General features: G+C 51.6%; 1 protein-coding gene and 1 pseudogene across 2 annotated transcripts in view; both read left to right on the top strand.

The window, feature by feature from the left end:
• UBASH3A (ubiquitin associated and SH3 domain containing A) overlaps nt 1-14,779 on the top strand; it is a 42,512-nt gene extending 27,733 nt beyond the window's left edge. Inside the window, exons 9-14 of one of the 2 annotated variants that reach the window (XM_036351433.1) lie at nt 2,290-2,412; nt 4,621-4,713; nt 7,635-7,779; nt 8,445-8,551; nt 11,460-11,566; nt 14,341-14,779. In XM_036351433.1, coding sequence (XP_036207326.1) covers nt 2,290-2,412; nt 4,621-4,713; nt 7,635-7,779; nt 8,445-8,551; nt 11,460-11,566; nt 14,341-14,478 — 713 coding nt within the window. In that variant the 3' untranslated portion in view covers nt 14,479-14,779. The remainder of the gene's footprint in view (nt 1-2,289; nt 2,413-4,620; nt 4,714-7,634; nt 7,780-8,444; nt 8,552-11,459; nt 11,567-14,340) is intronic. The other variant, XM_036351434.1, reaches the window with a different exon arrangement.
• On the top strand, nt 546-1,012 carry LOC118676880 (annotated as a pseudogene).
• Nucleotides 14,780-18,894: the final 4,115 nt, after the last annotated feature.

The raw sequence follows: 18,894 nt of genomic DNA, 5'->3' as shown, positions 1-18,894 counted from the left end.
AATGGATAAAAACAAAAACTATGGTACATCTACACAATGGAATACTATGCAGCTGTAAAAAAAGAAGAAGAAGAAGAAGAAGAAGAAGAAGAAGAAGAAGAAGAAGAAGAAGGAGGAGGAGGAGGAGGAGAAGAAGAAGAAGAAGAAGGCTGTCTTACCCTTTGAGACAGCAATGAGCGACCTGGAGAGTATTATGCTAAGTGAAATAAGGTAGTCAGAGAAAGACAAGTACCACATGATCTCACTTATATGTGGAATCTAATGAACAAAATAAACTGATAAACAAAAAAGATCCAGAGACATTGAAGCATGGAACAGACTAAAGTATTTCAGAGGGAAGGGGGGCAGGAAGAGATTAACCAATGAACTTACATGCATATATGCATCGCCCATGGACAGACAATAGTGTGGGGAAGGCCTGGGAAGGGGAAGGGAGCTGGGTGGAGGGGGTCAGTAGGGTGTGGGGAGGACACCTGCAATACTTTCAACAGTAAAGATGCATTTTTTTAAAAAGAGTGGGTGGTCCTTTCCAAAGAACCAACAAGATGGGGGATGTGGAGCAGAAGAAGAAGCGGACCTTCCACAAGTTCACGTACCGTGGCGTGGGTCTCCGTCAGCTGCTTGACCGGCCCTGCGAGCAGCTGATGCAGCTGTGCAGTGCCCAGCACTGTGGTGGCTGAGCCTTGGCCTGAAGAACAAAGAGCAAGGAGCAAGCAGCAAGGAGCAAGGAGCGCTCGCTGCTGAAGCCCTGCATGCTGGCCAGAAGGAGGCCCGCCCATGGAGAAGCCTGCGGAGGTGAAAACGCACGTGCACCTGCAGGACATGATCATCCTGCAGGAGATGGTGGGCAGCGAGGTGGGCGTGTACAACCACAAGTCCTTCTACCAGGTGGATATCAAGCCTGAGATGATTGGCCATTACCTGGGCAACTTCTCCGTCACCTACAGGCCAGGAAGCACAGCTGGCCGGCATCGGGGCTACCCATTCCTCCCCCTTCATCGCTCTCGAGTAGCCAACAAAAGCACAGACTTTTAATGGCCTTTAAAGTCAATGGTTCAGACAGTTTCTGGCAATGGAATTTCCAGTGAGGGAGCTTTCAGGAAAATCATGCATGAAAACTAAAATCACAGCATGCAAACTAGCCACTGCCTGCCTCTGCATTGGCGAAGGGCTAGGATGCTGAGGGGGTTGGTGTGGGGTAGTCAGACGCTGCCATGTGGTGTACATGGGTTGCAGGAAAGGAGCTGAGCTGCTAGAACCCTTTGCACCAGGTTTGGGGGTGACTTGGGAGGAGGTGAGGTCTTGGTGTGGAGTGGTGTCCTCTGTAGGATGACGGATAATTTGACAATGAGATCAGACCGACCTCTTACTGACCTCTTACGGGAGCCAGGTTCTGAGCATTATCTCAATGATTCATCGAAACATTCCCCCTTTAACCAGTGGTTCTCAACCTTGGCTGCACATGAGAATCACCTGGGAATCTTTTTAAAATCTGATTTCTGGGCCTCATCCTCCGAAAATTCTGTTTCTTTGTTATGGGGTGGGGCCACAACATTAGTAACAAAGAAACAGAATTTCCAGAGGATGAGGCCCAGAAATCAGGATTTTAAAAAGATTCCCAGGTGATTCTAATGTGCAGCCGAGGTTGAGAACCACTGCCCTTTAACTGATAAAGAAGATTAAGTTATTTGCTTCTAATCACACAACCAGTAACTGATGGTGCCAGGATTTGCACCTGACTGTCAGATTAAAGCTCAGGTCTAAGTGAACCATGGACGGGGGTTTGGGGGAGAGAGTCCAAGGAATCCCTAGATTCCAGTCTCGCCTCAAGTGATTGACTGAACAATGCACAAAGCAAGGGCACCTCTGGCCATATGGATTCCGTCCCCATCAGCAATATGACACACTTAAGCTATAGGAATGGTCAAATTTCACTAATTAATTAATGCCAACTTGAGATTCTTATCAAATTAAGCTCTATCAGTCATGGAGACACTTGGCTCTTCATCAGGAAAATTGTCTGAGTGAATCTTCAGGAAGGGTCAGGAGAGGACAGAGAGGGTCTCGGGATCTGGGGCTGGAACCTGAGTTTCCTGTATTTGAGGAACTGTGTGCGCATTAAAGCAGCATTTTCTCCTCGAATTGAATCCACGTTGTAGAACGCATTTGATTGAAACACAGTGGTAACAATTTAAATGCTGACCATGCTTCTCACGTGGGCCTTGATCTTGGGAGTGTCCTGGCGCTAACTCGAGGGAACTAAACGTCTGGTGCGTATGTGTGCTTTAGGGAAGTACTACCGGCCAGACCTGAACTTCCCTTGCAGCCTGCCCCAGCGGAGCAATGGCATCAAAGGCTTTGAAAACGACCCGCCATTATCGTCTTGTGGAATTTTCCAGTCCAGAACAGCAGGTATGTGGGGGGGGGGGGGGGGAGGGATCATTCTATTAGGAATAGTAACAGTAATCATGGCAATGGTTATCATTAATGAGTATTGTGCCCTTTGAGGTCCGTAGTAGCATTAACCCCCCCTCTGCTGATGAGGAAACTGGAGCACAGAGAGGTTAAGTAAGACGCCCAAGGTCACACAGCTAGTATGTGGAAGCTCAGCGATTTGACTCAGGAACAGATGGCTGAGGAATTCAGGAGGAACGAAAGGTATGGAAAGAATGGCGAGGGAAGGAAAAAAATTAGTGACCACTGTGTGCACTAAGGGTGTCATTTAAAAACATACACACACACACACATCTCCTCTTTGATTTTATTTCAAAGTCCATCACTTCGGGCTTTTGTTTTATGTCTGGGGTTCTGGTTCCACATGATGGATTTTTTTAGAAGAGGCCATTGGGTTCATCTGGTCTTCATTCTATGAAGTAAGAAACTCAAGTCTAGACCCAGGAAGGCACGTGGGCTTCCCGAGTCACACAGCTGGTGAACAGAAGCAACTCACTGGGACCTGGTGTTCCTGCCCCCTGCCCCCCCAGCCACCGTGGTGTGACGTAAACATTTAGTCCCTGGCCATCTGGGCAGGCAGGATAGCTCTGTAGCATTTGCTGAGTTCAGTTGTGCAAATAGTGTGCTCACACCAAGGCTGGTGTCAGGATCACTGATGTGAGGTCACTTAACATGGAGTTAGGGATATGACACGGTTGGGACTCCCACGGATTAGTGTGACCTGCCCCCCACAGCCCTGCCTGGGCTCCTTTGCCTGCCGCACACTGTGGTGTAGATGTGTGTTTCTGTGTATGGTGTGTGGGTCTGTGTGTGCGTGCACATACCATGTGTGTATGTGTGTCTGTGTGTACTGTGTGTGGGTATGTGTGTCCTTTCTGTAAAGTACCTTTGCAGCTCTGTGTTTCATGCCTAAATTCTCGCCTGGAAGTTTGCACAGTCTCCATGTGTGTATTTGGGAGTATCTGTGAATGGGTAGATATGCGGGCAATTGTCAGCCTCTGTATTCGTGTCCTGGGACTGCCGTAACAAAGCACCACAGGTTGAGTGGCTTCATTAACAGAAAATTATCGTCTCACAGTTCTGGAGAGATCATGGTGTGGGCAGGTTTGTTTCTCCTGAGGCTGTGAGGGAAGGACCTGCTCCAGGCTCACTCCTTGGCTTGCAGATGGCCGTCTTCTCCTATGTGATCTGTGTCTGTGTCCAATTTCCCCCTTTTTATAAGGACAGCAATCAGGTTGGATTAGAGCTGCCCTCATAACCTCCTCTTAACTTGATCACCTGTGTAAAGAACCCATCCCCCCCCAAAGGAAGCCACCTTCTGAGGCACTGGGGGTTAGGACTCCAACATATGAATTTGGGGGGACACAATTCAGCCCATGACAGTATCCACTAGAACCTCCTGACTTTAGTGCTTCTACTGAAGAGGTCCCCTTCTTTACCGAGGATGAGGCCCTCTAATGCTGCAAGAAGAAGTGTGGTTCACAGTGTGCTTCCATGAGCTTCCGGTTTCCATCCCTTCAGAACAAGCTCCCAGGAACTTAACAAGCACCCACTTGTTGGCTCACAGTTCTGTAGGTCGGACACGCAGACACAGTGTGGCGGGGTTCTCTGCTCAGGGCCTCAAAGCCTGAATTCAAGGTGTTACTGAGCTGAGTTCCCATCTGGAAACTCTTGGAAGAGTTTCAATCTCATCAGGCTGTGGAGAAGTCAGTTCCTTGTGGTTGTAGGACTGAAGTCCTCATTCCACTGTCAGCACAGGGCCACACTCAGTTCCGAGAGACCACCCACATTTCTTGCCACGTGGCCCCTCCATCTTGGAAGCCAGCGGAAGAGTGTCTTACATGTTGAATCCCTCTGCCTTTGAATCTCTCTGACCCCTATGGCAGCCGGAGAAAATCTCTGCTTTTAATGGGTTCGCCTGAATGGGTCAGGCCACCTATGGTGACCTCCCTTCTCCCATAGAATATAACATAGTCACAAGAGTGCCACCTCACCCTATTCCCAGGCTCCGTGTACTTTAGGGAATGCCCAGGGTGTGTACAGCAGGGCGTGGAGATCTTGGAGCCACTTTAGGTCCTGCCTTCCTCAGGTGGTGAGCCTCCGTCGGAGCTGCCACCTCGGGAAGTTACAGATATACAGAGGCATTTCCCACCTGCTTTTTTCCAGGAGAAGCACTACTGGACAGCGGCATCCGAATCACCTCTGTCTTCGCCTCCCCGGCCCTCCGCTGTGTGCAGACAGCCAAACACATCCTGGAAGGTGGGTGAGAACTCAGGGAGCTGCTCAGGTTGCCTTGACCTCATGGTTGTTCTCCAAGGGGACAGGGTGATGAGCAGAGGAGAGAACTGGATGAGAGGCAATGAATGGCCACCTGAGCCCTAGACAACTATGGACCAGCCCTCTCAGAGCTGTTAGCAGGCTCTGAGCCCCTTCACATTTCTATGCCAGGATTGTAACTGAGTACCGAAGCTTGTCATCACGCTGTCCACCTTCAGCAGCTTCTGTTTAAAAAAAAAAAAAAAAACCAAAAAACAAAAAAACACCTTTTAGGGAGGAGCATTCAGAAAGCCAGAGAGCTGGGAACTGCGGTGGTCATTCCAGATACAAAAAGCATGACTCCCAGGGCAAGAGACTCCGCTGCTGGGAGCTGTCCAGCACCATCAGAGGCTGATGTGTATCAGAGAGCCCCTGGCAGAGCTGCTGGGCTTCCCCCGCAGGAGGAAGGACAGTCCTGCCTGCCCGGAGGGGCAGCTATTTGGGGGGCCTTGGTTCTGCTCCTCCCTCTGGACCCTCCCTGCCATCCTTGTGTGGGGAGGAGGGACATGATGTCATTCACCATGCCAGAGACAGCAAGCCCTCCACGGTGGCAGGACAGAGGGAGAGCAGGTGGACACAGACGCCGCAGATGGGCAAATGTGGAGGAGGGGCTGGCTTCTTCTTTCTCAGAGACACAGGGGTCAGGTCCCCAGCTAGCATGAGAAAGGGGAGGGCCACTGCAGGTTTGAGGAGCTCTGAAGGTATGAGATCTTATCAGGGAGAGGGGCCAAGACTTGGCCTGGAAATAGAGGATGGCCACTGGGCAGCACACAGAGCCCACTGAGGTCAGGGAGCACTTCACACCAAGACCCATCAGCTGGGCGTGGGGCTTCCTCCGGGTGATGACATGGAGAGCTGGGTCTAACTCCGCGCGAGTTCAGGAAGTGAATGCAGTAAAGCAAGAGAGGGGAGAGGAGCTGGGGGTGCACACAAGAGGATGAGGGTCCTTGACTGTGAATTGTAAGCCAGGTAAGGTGGGGAGCTAGAGGCCAGGGGAGGTGAATAGTAGAGAAAAAAGGTGAGCTCAGTGGAGTAAAATCCTGGTGGGACCACTAGAGTTGACTTTTATTTTATACTAGAGGCCCAGTGCACAAAATTCATGCCCTCAGCCCAGCCTGCACCCTCTCCAATCCAGGACCCCTCGGGGGATGTCCAACTGCCAGTTTAGGCCCGATCCCAGGGATTGGGCCTAAATTGGCAGTTGGACATCCCTCTCACAATCCAGGACTGCTGGCTCCTAACTGCTCACCTGCCTGCCTGCCTGATCATCCCTAACTTCCCCCCCCCCTGCCAACTTGGTCATCCCTAACTGCCCCCACTGCTGGCCTGGTCACCCCCAACTGTCCCCCTGATGGCCTGGTCGCCCCCAACTGCTCCCTCCACTGGCTAGGTCACCCCCAACTTCCCCCCTGCCAGCCTGATCGCCCCATGCAGCCTGCTGTTCAGTCGTTTGGTCATCCCTCACTAACCCCCCTGCCAGCCTTGTCGCCCCATGCAGCCTGCTGTTTGGTTGTCCGTCCAGTTGTTTCAGTCATGAGGGCCCCTGGCTTTTTATATATTGGGATAATAAGAATATTATTGCCCTAGCTGGTTTTGCTCAGTGGATAGAGCATTGGCCTGCAGACCAAAGGGTCCTGAGTTCAATTCCAGTCAAGGGCACATACCTTGGTTACAGACTCCTCCCAAGCCCGGGCCCTGGTCAGGGCTCATGTAGGAAGCAACCAATCAATGTGTTTCTCTCACATCAATGTTTCTCTCTATCTTTCCCTCTCTCTTCCGCTCTCCCTAAAAAAAAAAAGAAAGGAAGGAAGGAAGAATATTATTATCATTATTATTAATATGCCTGTTAAAGGGCACATGTTGACACATCCTCTGCTAATTCAGAAAAACAAGGGTGCTGAGCCTTCTTCATAGGGCTTCGGACATGACCAACCCATTTTTCAGACTGACATCTGAGACACTAACATGCTAGACTTTATTTCAATGCCATGTCCGTGAGCGTCCAGATGGACCACCTCCCAAAGTGTGACCACAGAGCAGCGGCCTACAAGATGTCCTGAAAAGGAAGCATGGCCAGCCCCACTTGGCAAACTCTTCTGACTGCTCCTCTGTGTGATGTATTCTCAGTGGACGGGAGCCCTTCACAGCCGGGGAGCACGCAGGGGCCTGCAGCCCGGCTCACTCTATTCTAAACCTGCTTGCAAAGGACCCATCCATTGGGTCCTTTGAGAACTGATTTTATTGCCAGCATTTGAGCTTAATGTAGTTTTTCCATCTCAAATAAAAGCATTAAGGTTTTGTTTGGTTTTTTTCCACTTAAAAAGAGATGGTCTTACTTCATAGGCATTTTGGTCAAGCCATAAAGTGCTTGGGAAGGGTGAGCTGGGAGGAGTTAGAACGTCCCAGAAGACAGCTCCCTTCCATCCGTCAGCTTGTGCTCAGTCCGGTGTGTTTGTCAGGAGACATTCCCATGTGACTAGCACCCCCCACGATTAGCTCCATCCTCTCCGTGGGTCGTATTGGCCAAGTCCTTATTGGTGGGCTCTCACCCGTGACCCACAGCGAGGCCCAGTGTTGATCTGGCTGTAGGCTTGCACTGGGCAACCTGCTGCTGGTGGTGCAGGGAGACTGGGAGGCTGTCCTTCCCTGGTGGACAGAGGGTCATCACTCCTTGGATACCTTCCAGCTACCTCGTGGTTTTTGTCTCAGAAATAGCAGAACCCTGGGTGATCACAAAACAATATTGGCCAAGAAAAAAATATCACATTTTTGAAAGGTGTTATTTAGACCTAGGAAGAGTCTTATTTGCATAAAGCCAAAACAGACACTAAAAAAGATAAACACTTGTATTCTGTTGACTGCAGAGCTCAAACTGGAGAGAAAAATAAAGATAAAAGTGGAGCCCGGCATCTTTGAATGGACCAAATGGGAGACGGGCAAAACCACCCCGGCCCTCATGACCCTGGAGGAGCTGAAGGAGGCGAATTTCAATGTCAGCACCGAGTACAGGTATGCGCTTCTCACGGCGCCTGTGCTGGGTTTTCCGATTCTTGTTAAAGACGGTAAGGAGGGACCATTGCAATAGGGGCTGTGCTGGTGGGAGAGATTGGACTCACCTGGGAATGCTATTAGGACAAGCGGGGTGCAGAGTTGGTAGATGGGAGAAAATATTAAGAGGGTATCATGATTCTTGCTAAACTGACCTAACAGGATTCCTGCTAAAGGCAGACCAGGATGGTCAGACAGGGAGGGGTTGGGGGAAGGGGTTGCTTGGATATCAGGAAGAGGGATCAGATATGCAGGTGGGGAATTCTTGCTAAACTGACTTAGCAGGATTCTTGCTAAAATGGACCCTACAGGGACAAGCATGAAAGCAGAAAGTTCGGGCCAATTGAGAAGGGCTCCGAGTTTGGTCAAAGAGAGCGCCTGAGTCGCTCTCTGCCAGCGGCTGGCTCTTTGCCATCACAGGCCCCTTGTGGTGCTCAGTGAGAATGCACATGCACGTGGGTCTGAACACCAGCCCTTTGCCAGGTTTGAACACAGACTGGAGCCTTGAGCAGAGCCAGCCTGGAGCAGGCACTCCCTCTCCAGTCACCACAGCGCAATTCTAGGTCCCACCCCCATCCCCACTCCCACGCAGGCCAGGGTGGCAGCCCTCCCTCTCTCCCCCACAGGCCTGCGTTCCCCATCGCCTCCCTCCTGCCCGCGGAGAGCTACGATGAGTATGTGCACAGGTGTGCGGTGAGCGTGGAACAGGTCGTCAGCAGCTGCCCACAGGACGGTGAGTGCCTCCGCCGGGCTCGGGATGAGCAGCCCCAGGAGTTGGGGTCTTACCACTGGAAACGGCACCATATTTTAAAACATATTTTTGTTGATTTCAGAGCCAAAGGGAGAGGGAGCTAGAGATAGAAACATCAATGAGAGAGAATCATTGATCAGCTGCCTCCTGCATGCCCCACACTGGGGACCAAGCCCACAACCTGGGCATGTGCCCTGACCAGGAATCGAACCATGACCTCCTGGTTCATAGGTTGACACTCAACCACTGAGCCACACCAGCCAGGCAGGGCCATTTTTGAACCTGATAATTCTCCGACCTCCTCCCCACTCCCAGGAACAGAGTGGTACATCGCTGCCTCTGCGGTAACTGAGCCCGTAGACACATACTCCCCTGCCACTTAGGCCCGGGGACCCCAGTTCTAGGACTGAGAGCCCATAGGACCCAGGACTGGGAGATCAACACAAACCACCTGTGCCAGACTCTTAGGAAACAGAAACGCGGAACCGAACAACCAAATGTCAGGACATGTTTGCTCGACAGTGGGGAAAACGCCTGTAGATCATTGCGACCATTAGAGACATTTGAATATGGTTTAGAACCGTGGTCGGCAAACTGCGGCTCGCGAGCCAAATGCGGCTCTTTGGCCTCTTGAGTGTGGCTCTTCCTAAGCCTTAGGAGTACCCTAATTAAGTTAATAACAATGTACCTACCTATATAGTTTAAGTTTAAAAAATTTGGCTCTCAAAAGAAATTTCAATCGTTGTCCTGTTGATATTTGGCTCTGTTGACTAATGAGTTTGCTGACCACTGGTTTAGAATATGGAAATATTAAAGAATATTTGTAAATTTTGTTAGGTGTGAGAATAGCAGGATGGTTGTGTACAGATGCAAAGTCCTTGTCACTTGGAGGTGCAAACAGAGGTACATTGTGGGACTGCGTGATCTTTGCGATGTACTCTAAAATAATACTGGGGTAGAGAACAGACGATACAAATGGGCTACATGTGGGCAACTGTTGGAGCTCCATGGCAGGTATGTGGGGTTCCATCAGACCCTTCTCTGGTGTGTATTGGAAATGTCCATAGTAACAAGTTAGAAGTCAATTTTCTAGAAATTGAAGTCAGCAAGCATGTCTTGAACACAGCGAAGTGTCCAGCATCCAACAAAACATGGTGGGCAGTCTAAGTGAAGAAGACACACTCTACCCTCGAGGAATTTGAATATTGTTGGCGGAGGGGCACCAACATCTGGAACATGAGGAATATTAATGACACGGAGAAGAGTCTCAGAGTCCGTACGAGACCACTGGCCCGCTTCCCACCTGCGCTCTTTCCGTCCCTGTCCCTCATCCCGGCGATGCTCCGGGGATGAAGAATTTCTGACAAGGAGCACGGGTGGCAGCTGAGCACCTGGCCCCTCCCAGAGAGTCACTGAAACGTCTACAGGAAGAGACCCCAAGCCTGGCCGAACCCGGCACCCGAACACGCCTGGCCTTGAGGATGGTCGCATTGCCTGTTGACCGATCTGAACCTGGAGAACGTACTTCGGGGAACCACACCGCAGTGACATTTGATTAATTGTCAAACACCTGTTGTTACAGTTATTGCCACAGGACATCAGAGGACAGAAAGTGACAGGGCCTTTCACTGAGCTTTCAGGGCCCCACCCACCCACCCCTCTCTGGCTGTCCCATTGCAAGCCTCCGCCACCAGCAAATGTCAGTGCCAGGGATGAGCCCCCTTCAAGGGCCCCCTGCAGTCCTTCGGGAACTCAGATGCAGGACCACGGCTCCGTCAGCTCCGATGTCCACGGAGCACCGTGTGTGCTGCTCACCGCAGGGAACAAGCTCCTCGGTCCAAGCGTGTGGCAAGTGGCCGGGGCCCTGAGGAGGCGGCCCTGGGTAGGAAGAGGAGGGTTGGGAGGTGAATGCGCCCCAGAGGGAGGGCCCATGAGCGAGGCAGGAGGGCGAGAGGTGTGGAAGCAACAGAAAGTCCAGCTGGGCTGGAGGTAAACGCTCATACCTAGCCATCCCCTGGCACTGGTGGGCCCTTCACAGGCATTACGTAATCTGCTAAGTCCTTGCCTTCCCGTGGGGTCTGAAATACCACCTCCCAGCACAGCACCCTAGCACCCAACCATGAGACTGGAGGCCAAAGATCTGAGCGTGAAATTAATAGGAAATACCACAGGAAGAGAAGATCGGACCTTCAGTCTGGGCTCACAGTGGAGGATCTGTAGTCACATTAGGAGGTGACTGACATGAAGGGGCTGCTCTGTGTCAGCCTGGCCTTCGGAGGGCGCGCTGGCCTGATTTCCTCCTCTAGGTGGAGCCGGTGAGTCCGGCCCAGACACCTCCCTGACTCCCAGGGGGTGAGCCTCCCCAGCTCTGCTTTGCCCTGGCTCTGGCTCCCAGGTCCTGTCACCGGAGGGAGACTCACTCAGCTAGTGGACTCTGGGTGTCCTTACCCACCGTGAGTCATCAGCAGGCTCATCGTGATCAGCCAGCTGATAGTCCTCAAGCTAATCGGATCAGCCGGCTGATAGTCCTCAAGCTAATCGGATCAGGCTGGGCGGCAGCCACCACTATGTCCTGAGAGAGGTGGTGGCTCAGAGCCCGCTGCTGGCTCACATCCCCGCGAGGTCCCACCCCAGACCCTGCCTGAGGATGTGATACCCTCTGAAGAACCAGCCATTTACCATGAGAGGCGGGACTGCTTTACGGAGCCATGACCAGCCACACCTATTCTACCCCCGGGGCCTCTCAAGGTGTGGGGGCACCGTGAGGCAGCCTCACCCCAGGAACTGTTGGGTGCTAGGGTGCTGTGCTGGGAGGTGGTATTTCACCTCCAGTCTAAGAAAGGCGCTCCCTGTGCCTGCTTGGACCTTGAGCTGTTCTTCTTCCCAGCAGGCGTCATCCTGATAGTGGGCCACGGCTCAACGCTGGACTCCTGCACGCGCCCGCTGCTCAGGCTGCCGCCCCGGGACTGCTCGGACTTCGCCCAGCTGGTGAGGAAGGTATGTGCCCGCCCTTCCTCTTCGGACCACAAAGTCAGGCAGCCCAAGGACGCAGGGTCATCACAGGCCCTTCTCAGAATGACAACAAGCGTCCTGACAGCGCAGGGCAGCAGGGGCCCGCCTGTCCCCTGAGACTGTGCCCACAAGCTCTCATGCGCAGGGCAGCAGGGGCCCGCCTGTCCCCTGAGACTGTGCCCACAAGCTCTCATGCGCAGGGCAGCAGGGGCCCGCCTGTCCCCTGAGACTGTGCCCACAAGCTCTCATGCGCAGGGCAGCCTTGGGCAGGGGGCTGGGGGGCGAGGTTGTCATCTTGATCATCAGGGTGGCAACTCTGGCCATTTGCTGCCAAGATGATATTTTTTTTATAAAAATAAAAAAAGACATGGGGCTTTTTAAAGGTCAGTCCACAGGATAATTCCTTGCAACTCCCGGAGTTGAACAGATGGTCCAGTAAGAAGTAAGCAATTTGGATAAAAAGAGAAAGGACAACAGCTGGACTGGCTTGCTCTAAGGACCCAGGAGGCAGAAAGGAAATCCCCCCCCATGCCTCCCCTCCCCCAATCCCAACCACACACCCCCACACCCTCCCACTCCCACCCCCTCACCCCCCCGCCTCTTGCCTTGGGAGCCATCCAGCCATGGGACACACAGAGCTTGTTGTAGCTGCCAGAGTGCTCGGGGCTGGCTGGGCTGTGTCAACAGTTCTGGAAAAATCAAACCGGTGACAGACATGTCGAGAAGGATAATGGGTACTTGGACCAACTTGTGGGACGTCCCCAACAAGGCAAAGGTTGCTTTATCCGGTTAGTGAGGTGAATTGAGGAGAGGGAAGACTCAGAAACTGAGACCCCACCCCCTGCCCCTGCCCCCACAATCTACCCAGGGTCAGATGCGCCCTCTGCCCTTGTCTTTGTATCAAATTGACTAAGGAATTGACAATGGCCTTGAGGCTGGGAGGACAGTGTGTAGACAACAGCTGTGATAGGAGACGAGTCCTGGACATGATTCCGTCACACAAAATTATCATGGTGCCACTGGCCACAGCTTGTTTGCACAGGTGTGGGCAGCAAGGTGTCGCCCGGCCCCGAGGGGCCTGGGGCTGCAGAGGAGTCCAAACACATGGGCTCTGTGCCTGCGCAAGTCGCTTGTCTCCCTGAGCCCCTCCCGGCCCTCCTCTCTCACCTGGAGAGCATCAAAGAGCTTCTGCACCTGAGACGCTGGGTCATCTGTGCCACGCGTGCCCGCTCTCTCCTGTTCCAGTTCCCTCTGGACCTGAGAGAAGCTTGTCCAGGTGGAGTTTCCCAAGTATGACCCCGATATGTCTGAGCTCTCCGGGTTCCAGGACCACCAGCTGACCAGTGTCCACATGCATTGCTTGAGCCCTCCCGCCCCCCCCCCCTCCCCCCCCCCCCCCGTCCAGGCCACACTGGGACACTTCTGGAAAAAAGTGTTGCTGTCACTCCTGCAGTCATCACTGTCTCCCCCGTGTGCTCCTGTGCTGCCCCCATGGACCGCTGCAACCGTTCCCGCAGCCCCGGGTCTCCTGGGGGTCCCGTCTCCCCACAGACAGCAGCGCTGCACACGCAGGTGCTGGCGAGAATGGCATGTTGCTGCTGTTCCAAAACCCGTTCCTTTTAGTGACCATATCCCCACCCATACCCCAGCCCTTGGCCTCCCTTCTGGAGATGCCAGCCTTGAGTTTCCAAATTCCCATAACTCTCTTTGTTTTGTAAATATATTTTTATTGTTTTCAGAGTGGAAGGGAGAGGGAGGGAGAGAGAGAAACATCAATGATGAGAGAGAATCATTGATCGGCTGCCTCCTGCACACCCCCTACTGGGGAGTGAGCCACAACCCAGACATGCGCCCTGACTGAGAATGGTACCGTGACTTCCTGGTTCATAGGTCAAGGCTCAACCACTGAGCCACACGGGCCGGGCCTGCAACGTTCTTATGCTGATGATTTGATGTCCACACCACCCCACCTCCAAATAAGCTGCTCTCGCGGGTCAGAAATTCATCAAGGAATTCTGCCCAACCCTGGGCCTTCTAGTCAGGGGCAGCCGGAAACAGGCTCTGCTGCGTGCCCCTCACCCACCATCACACCCGCCCCCCCAGTCTCTCTAAGCAGAAGGAAGGGGTCATCCCCGAGTCAACACTAGCCTCCACTTAGACCCCCCACCACTCCCGTGTGATGGAACTTTTGCAAATTCTGTCTGACCAAGGAATTTCTAGACATTAAAAAGGGAGAGTAAGGAAAGGAAAGCAAAACAGGTAAACGCAAAGGCCTTCAAATAAAAAATCTACTTCAACACGTTCATTTCACAGATGAAGGAGTTGCCTCAAGTTCCACTTTGTCGTTTTTTTCCCGGGGGTCTGAAAACTCATCACCTGGATCTTTCTGTGATGCTAAATCTGAGACTGTAGGGCACTCTTCTAACGGTAGACAGGGTTCTCAGCCTTGGCACTGGCACCCCAGACACGTGGACGGGATAACACTTTGTTTGGGGGTGTCCTGTGCATTGTGGGATGCTAGCAGCACCCCTGACCTCCCCCCACTGGATAGCATCCCCAGTTGATAGCATCCCCATTTCCCGTTGTCCTGGGCGCCCCCCTACCCCTCTAAGAACTGCCCTGTTACGTGTCAAGGCAGCATTGACAGTCTGGGCACATCACGCCAGCCTCCAAGGCGCACCTGTCCGTTGGCTTTAGAATGAGTCTAAAATCAATTGACTTGGTATCAAGTATTAATAAGTGATGTAACTCTCCTCTAGATCCCTTCTCTGGGAATGTGCTTCTGCGAGGAAAATAAAGAGGAAGGAAAGTGGGCGTTGGTGGCCCCCCCTGTGAAGACACTGACCCATGGCTCCAACTCCGCGTTTAACTGGAGGAACTGGATCCTGGGCAACTGAGAGGCCCCGTTATGTTTGCACAGCTTCACAAGGAAGAGGCGAGACTTGTACAGAGGCTGAAAGATACTGTGATGGGAAGGTACCTTAGTCCCGCCTAATGGGATTGGTAGAAGCACAAAGCGCACTTTTAGGTTCCAGGCAGCCTGCTGTGGCTTTCAGTTCGTTGCCGCCACCTGTGGGTCTGTGGCCCTGCAGGCTCAGCTGCCCGATTACACCTTGTGACTGTGTCTGCCATGTGGTTTGGAGGGCAATAAGAACTGTGACTCTAATTTCCAGGGATTAAAGACCCACCACACACATACCAAAGGTTATTTCCACTGTATTTTATACTAGTGGCCTGGTGCACAAAAATTTGTGCACGGGGGGGGGGGAGGGGGGTCCCTCAGCCCAGCCTGCATGCAGTCACAGTCCAGGACCCCTTGGGGGATGTCCACCTGTCAACTTAGACCCACTCCCCGGGGGGTACAGGCCTAAGCTTGCAGTCAGACATCCTTCTGGCAGCCAGGGAGCCCTCAGGGGATGTCCGACTAAAGGCTTAGGTCCCCAAGGGATCGGGTCTAAACCGTTAGTTGGACATTCTTAGTGCTGCCACGGAGGTGGGAGAGGCTCCTGACACCACCACTGAGCTGGCCAGCCATGAGCCAGCTTCTGGCTGAGTGACACTCCCCATATGGAAGTGCACTGACCACCAGGGGGCAGCTCCTGCATTGAGTGTCTGCCCCCTGGTGGCCAGTGTGCATCATAGCAACTGGTCATTCTGCCGTTCAGTCAATGTGCGTATTAGCCTTTTATTATTATTATATAGGATGTCCCTATTTCCCTCCTTTTGTCCCCTCTCCCCAGCTCTTGCCCCCACTTCTCTCTGGCCATCACCATACTGTTGTCTGTGTCCATGGGTTGTGCATATATTTTCTTTGGCTAATCCCTTCTTTAAATTCACTTCTTTAAATTTTTATTTTCAGATATGTGCTTATAACTGCACTATTATATATTTTCTATTATATCATTTAGAATTAAGATATTTTTTAATTGAACCCTTGTAAATTTTAGCACAATTTAATAAATTATGCTAGAAGCAATTAGAAGATTTTTCATGTAATGCATACACATTTCAATTAATATTTTATTAATTTTTTAATATTTCAATTTGAAATAATCTCATACATGTAAAAAAAACTATAAAATACTACAGCATATTATATGTACCCTTCACCCAATTTCTCAGGTGTTAATAATTTCAACATAACCATTATACAAAGAACAAAATTTGGAATATATTTTTCTTATAATCTCTTTAATGTTACTTAATCCATTTACTTTGTTTTTGTTAATCTTCACCCAAGGATATTTTTCCATTGAATTTTAGAGAGAGTGAAGGGAAAGGGAGAGACACATTGATTGGTTGCCTCCTGCACATGCTTTGATAGGGACTGGGGATCAAGCCAGCAACTGAGGTACATGCCCTTGACTGGAATCCAACCTGGGACCCTTCAGTCCACAGGCTAATGCTCTATCCACTGAGCAAAACAGGCTTCAGCTTAATTCATTTACTTTTAACTATATGTGTCTTTATATTTAAAGTGGGTTTTGTTTTTTGATTCACCCTCATAATCTGTCTTTTAATTGGTGCATTTATGCCACTGACTTTCAAAGTGCTTACTGATAGAGTTACTACCATATCAGGCGGCTTCCCGGGCTTCTGGGGCCGGCCTGCCTTGCCGCCCAGGACCCGCCGATTGGGTCCCGGGTGGCAAGGCAGTCCAGCTGCTGGAGCTTCTGGGGCGGGCCTGCCCTGGATGGCAGCGCACTGGCAGCTCGCACTGTCCCACCCTGCCTGCAGTATGCAAATTAGCCGCCATCTTTGTTGGCAGTTAATTTGCATATCGCACTGATTAGCCAATGGGAGGCATAGTGAAGGTACAGTCAATTACCATGTTTGTCTATTATTAGATAGGACTAGAGGCCCGGTGCACAAAATTCATTCACTGGGGGTGGGGGTTTCTCTCAGTCTGGCCTGTGCCCTCTTGCAGTCTGGGACCCCTTGCTCCTTACTGCTCACCTACAGCAGAGGCGAAAGAGGCTACCATCACCACCGCTGCGCTCGCCAGCCATGAGTCTGGCTTCTGGCTGAGCAGCGCCCCCTCTGTGGGAGCGCACTGACCACCAGGGGCAGCTCCTGCATTGAGCGTCTGCCCCCGGTGGTCAGTGCGCATCATAGCGACTGGTCGTTCTGCTGGTCATTCCACTATTCGGTCTATTTGCATATCAGGGTTTTATTATATAGGATGTTCCTATTTGCCAAGTTCCCAACTGTTTTTCCCTTTTGTATTTCAATCACTCTTTGGCTGTGTGGGGCAAACAGAGGTAGAACGTTCAATAAAAGGAGAAACCAGACCAACACCAGGAAACTGCTGCTTGGTGACCCCACCCCGGGTATTAGCTTCCTGTTGCTGCTGTAACAAGGCACCATCATGGAGTGGTAAGATAACACAAGTTTTAACACACACACACACACACACACACACGATTTATTCTGTTGCATTTCTGGAGATCACAAGTTCTAAAACAGGTCAACAGGAGGCCCCGGGGGGGGGGGGAATTTATTTCATTGCCTTTTCCAGCTTTTAGAGGCACCCTACCCCCACTCCTTGCCCCATAGCACCTTCCTCCATTGTCAAAGACAGTGGTGTCACATCTTCAAGTCTCTCTGGTCCCTCTGTCCACCATCTCGCTGCCTCTCACTCTGACCCTCCTGTCTCCCTTTTGTAAGGTCTTTTGTGGTGACATTGGGTCCATCCAGTGCAGATAATCCAGGATCATCTCTGCATCTCAGGATCCTTAGCTCAATCCCATCTGCAAAGGCCCTGAAAGGGAACACATGCACAGGTCTGGGGATTGGGATGCGGACATCTTTCAGGGCCACTCTTTTCAAAAAAAATGTTTTTATTGATTTTTAGAGAGAAAGGAAGGGAGAGAGAGAGATGAGAGAGGAACATCATCAATCGGCTCCCTCTTGCACACAACCCCAGCATGTGCCCTGACCGGAAATTGAACCAGTGACCTCTCCTGGGTCAACACTCAACTGCTGAGCCAAACAGGCCAGGCTTCGGGGGGCATTCTTGAGCACATCACACCCCAGCATATCGGGGCTGCTATTACAGGGGCCCAGGTGTAAGGATTTGAGACACGCCCCCCTTGGTGTAGGTTGTTTTCAGCTTCTTCTTTATCTCTTTTGATCAAGTGGAGAGGGGAGGGGAGCTTTGAAAATGGGGGAAATGGGTTCTGCCCTGAATAATGAGTAAGACAAACCAGACAGGGACCCACGGCAGTGAAATCTGCCCAGATGACAGTTGTAAAATGGTACCTCTGATGTTGAGAAGTTGGTTCAGGTGGTTGACAGGGGTCTCACAGTGGTGTCCTCTCAGCCCAGCCCTGCGGAAGAAAAAGGAAAAGCCATCCAAGTGCTCAGAGTAGGACATAGTCATCCCTGGATGTGCTGCCCACCCCAGGCCCTCTGCTCGCTCCCCTGGGTACCCAGTGCCACACCGACCTCACTAGTCATCATGAAGAATAAAAGCTTTGCAGGTCAAGCTAATGGAATTTGGGGCTGTCCACAGGTGTCTGGATTCACCCTCCCAGGGGCAAGGCTTCTGGGTGTCATGCCCCTGGATAATATGAGGGGCAGATCATGTCCTTTGCAAGGGACACCGAGAGGTGCTTGAATCTCCATCTTCAGGTCAAGTGTGCAAGAAACACCACTTTGTTTCTATTTTATAATTCTGGTTCTGACTAGACCCACCCCCCAAATTCTGCTGCAATGACAGAAAAGCCTAGTTTGGTCATTCTTGGCTTCCAGAATGAACCTCATTGTAAGAACTGAGTCCTGGGAAATGGGCTGAATAAGGGCGGAGATGGAAGTGACTAAGTTTCCAACTTTATGAACTAACAAGAAACCAAATATTAAACAAAGAAAGAAAGATTTCTGACCACTGGCCTCTCCTTCTTTCCTGTCCCAGAGCTGGTCCTTGTGTTTACAAACCTAGTCTGACCCCCCACTGACATCATCTGGAAATGGACATCCTGTTACCAGGGACTCCCACCTCCAACACCCATGACATGAGTACCTTGATTTCCTCACCTGTGGGCTCAAAAACACAAACCTGGAAGGGACTCTTGGGTTTTGACATGGTGGATATTAATTATATTAATATACCTCGTGGCACAATGGATGGAAGGTGGTGAAAATGGGAGGGGCAGCTCGCCTCAGGCTAGCAGCAAAGGAATCGAGGAGCCTAACTCGGTGCCTCTGCTGGAGAACTGCTTAGGGGCAGGTCTGGGACCACTGCAACCTGGCCAACACTCTCCTGTGTTTATCTGAGAAGAGTCATCATCATTTTCCCCTGAATTAAGTCTTAT

Source organism: Myotis myotis, unplaced genomic scaffold, assembly GCF_014108235.1.
Source record: "Myotis myotis isolate mMyoMyo1 unplaced genomic scaffold, mMyoMyo1.p scaffold_m19_p_2, whole genome shotgun sequence".
Classification (NCBI taxonomy): Eukaryota; Metazoa; Chordata; class Mammalia; order Chiroptera; family Vespertilionidae; genus Myotis; species Myotis myotis.
The sequence above is the reverse complement of the archived record's forward strand: the minus strand, read 5'-3'. Positions and strand labels throughout refer to the sequence as shown.